The sequence below is a fragment of the Sinocyclocheilus anshuiensis genome, unplaced genomic scaffold, assembly GCF_001515605.1.
Source record: "Sinocyclocheilus anshuiensis isolate Anshui unplaced genomic scaffold, SAMN03320099.WGS_v1.1 scaffold653, whole genome shotgun sequence".
In the NCBI taxonomy this organism is placed as follows: Eukaryota; Metazoa; Chordata; class Actinopteri; order Cypriniformes; family Cyprinidae; genus Sinocyclocheilus; species Sinocyclocheilus anshuiensis.
In genome coordinates, this window is record NW_015540902.1 from 24826 (window position 1) to 27172 (window position 2347).

Consider the following 2347-nt stretch of genomic DNA (forward strand, 5'->3'; position numbering starts at 1 on the left):
AATTAATCGCAATAACCGTGACTATTTTTTAGGCAATTAATCGTCAGCCAAATTTCATAATCGTGACAGCCCTAGTTTTTCTTAATAAACATACAAAATGATGACTTGATGATCATTCAGAACGGCTTTGGCTTAAGGTTTGAAGATAGAAATATCATGAGGTCACTCAGGTCAGTATAAAAATATAGATGTCAGTGGAAAATCCCTACCATGATAGACAAACGTGCGTGTTTGTGGGATTTGTTTCTGGCAGGATTCGGATTTAGCCCACTTTATGACCACTGTAATGACAATTACAAATATAACATCTCTGCTGTAAAAGTGATAGTCTACCAGGCAAAGTGTGTGTGTGTGTGTGTGTGTGTGTGTGTGTGTGTGTGTGTGTGTGTGTGCAATCTGTTGCTGCCTAGTGAAGCCAGTGATATTTAGTGTGTGTGCTGCGTTCCTGTGACCCTCTGTTTCACAATGAATAATTTAACATCAATGCATATGGCATGTCAGTCTGACACATTCTCATTTCTATTTAAAACACACATGCACACACACATACTCACAAATATGTGACAAACCTAATGCACTCATGTTCACACACGCAAAGTGCATCCATCCAGTGAGTCATTCTTGCAGCTGTCCGCACACCGTCCACACCTCCCACGAATAAGAGTCCGCTCGACACCTGAAACATAGACAGGAAAACGAGAGGAAAGTAGGGGAAAAAAGATGAGAGGAGTGGGAGGCTTATATAAAGGTTCTGACACCGTACTGTGAAAGTCAATGCCACGACGATTTGTGTGTTTTTGTCTGCTTTTAGTATCTTCATGAACTTAACCAGACTCTAAAGCAAGTAAAAATCAATACAGACATATGTGTGCTTTATCATAGTGTGTTTTATTATAATCTCTAATTATATATTGTGCTTGATAGCATTTTGCAGTGAAAATGATTGTGATGGAAATAAAAATAGCCTGTACACAAGTGATTTTCACAGTCTGTACGCGTTTTGTCATGTCATATTTCATCTTAAGCTCTTCATTGAGACTTTTGTCACCTTGGTAACACGCACTTTTGATAACACTTTATTGATTGCTTATTTGTTAATCGTGATGGGAGTAAAACGTGTAATTTAATGTAAAAATTGGTATTATTAATTTTATATATCAGAAGTATTGAGTATTCTTTTCTGTTTAAATTATCATCGTTTTTTTATTTTAATAATTAAATTAATAATTCATATTCACTTGTACCTTTTGATGGATTTTAATGGGTAAACAGTAAAAACTATACATCTGAAAAGCAAAAGAATTTTAAAAATAGCATAAATAAATGATGAAGGCGTGAAGAAAAAGTTTCCATGATTATTGTAATGTGACCGTAATGTAACAAAAAAAACATGAATTAAAAAAAAACCTAACATGAATTAATTAATTAAACATCAATTTTAATAAGAATCAACCCCTGGGACAAACAAGTTCTTGTAGTTGAGGACACACCAGTATCTTGAATGTTTGTTTACATCCTTGCACATACACAAACTGTAAGAATCAGGTGAAGCTCATCTCCTTTGATTCAGCTGCTCTAAATATTTGCTTCTTTCTGTTTTGCTACTCTCATATTCTTAGAAACTCTTTTCTCGTGTTTGTACTGTACCTTCTGCTCTCTTTCCCTTCCTCCCATACTGTTCCTGCCTCTCCTTCAACCTGTTCTTCATTCACAAATTGTTTGCATGTCATACAATAACTCACTGTGTGGTCATTTGTGCCACTTCTCTTTTGGCCTGGTGGAAGAAGAGATGTAAAATTGTTATTGTGTTTGGTTTTAGATAAGGAATACTAATTAAAAAAAGAGCTTTTTCAAACACCGTGCCAAAGGCTGTTAACACAGATTCACCCTCCGTCCCTGCCTCCCTCTCACTCCCCCTCTCTGTTCTCTGGCAGGGCTCAGCAGACTCCTACACCAGTCGTCCTTCAGACTCTGACGTGTCTCTGGAGGAGGACCCTGAGGCTCTCAGGAAAGAAGCCGATAGACAAGCTCTTGCCACTCTAGAGAAGGCTAAGGTGTCTTACTTTTTCATGTTCTTTCATGTTCTGTTCCAGTTTCTCTCTATCGATTTCTCATTGGTCTATTATTCAGACTCTTCTATGAGTGAAGATAATAGACTTGATTGTAGAAAGAACATCATTTTGAGACGCCCCTATTTCCTTATGGAAATAGTAGTACTTTATTAATGTTACTACACAAGACATCAATAAAGTGTGAAAATTTGTTTTAGTTACATTTTTGTTTTAGCATAGAATTTAGAATTCAGTATCCAATATTATTCTATATAATAATAGAATAATATATTCTA

The 2347-nt window shown here is 36.0% G+C and overlaps 1 protein-coding gene across 4 annotated transcripts in view; it reads left to right on the forward strand.

Annotated features, from left to right (window-relative positions):
- LOC107689043 (voltage-dependent L-type calcium channel subunit beta-1-like) overlaps positions 1–2347 on the forward strand; it is a 32790-nt gene that overhangs the window by 16138 nt on the left and 14305 nt on the right. For all 4 annotated transcript variants that reach the window (XM_016486911.1, XM_016486912.1, XM_016486913.1 and 1 more), the window contains exon 3: positions 1935–2054. In XM_016486911.1, the coding sequence (XP_016342397.1) occupies positions 1935–2054 (120 nt within the window). The remainder of the gene's footprint in view (positions 1–1934; positions 2055–2347) is intronic.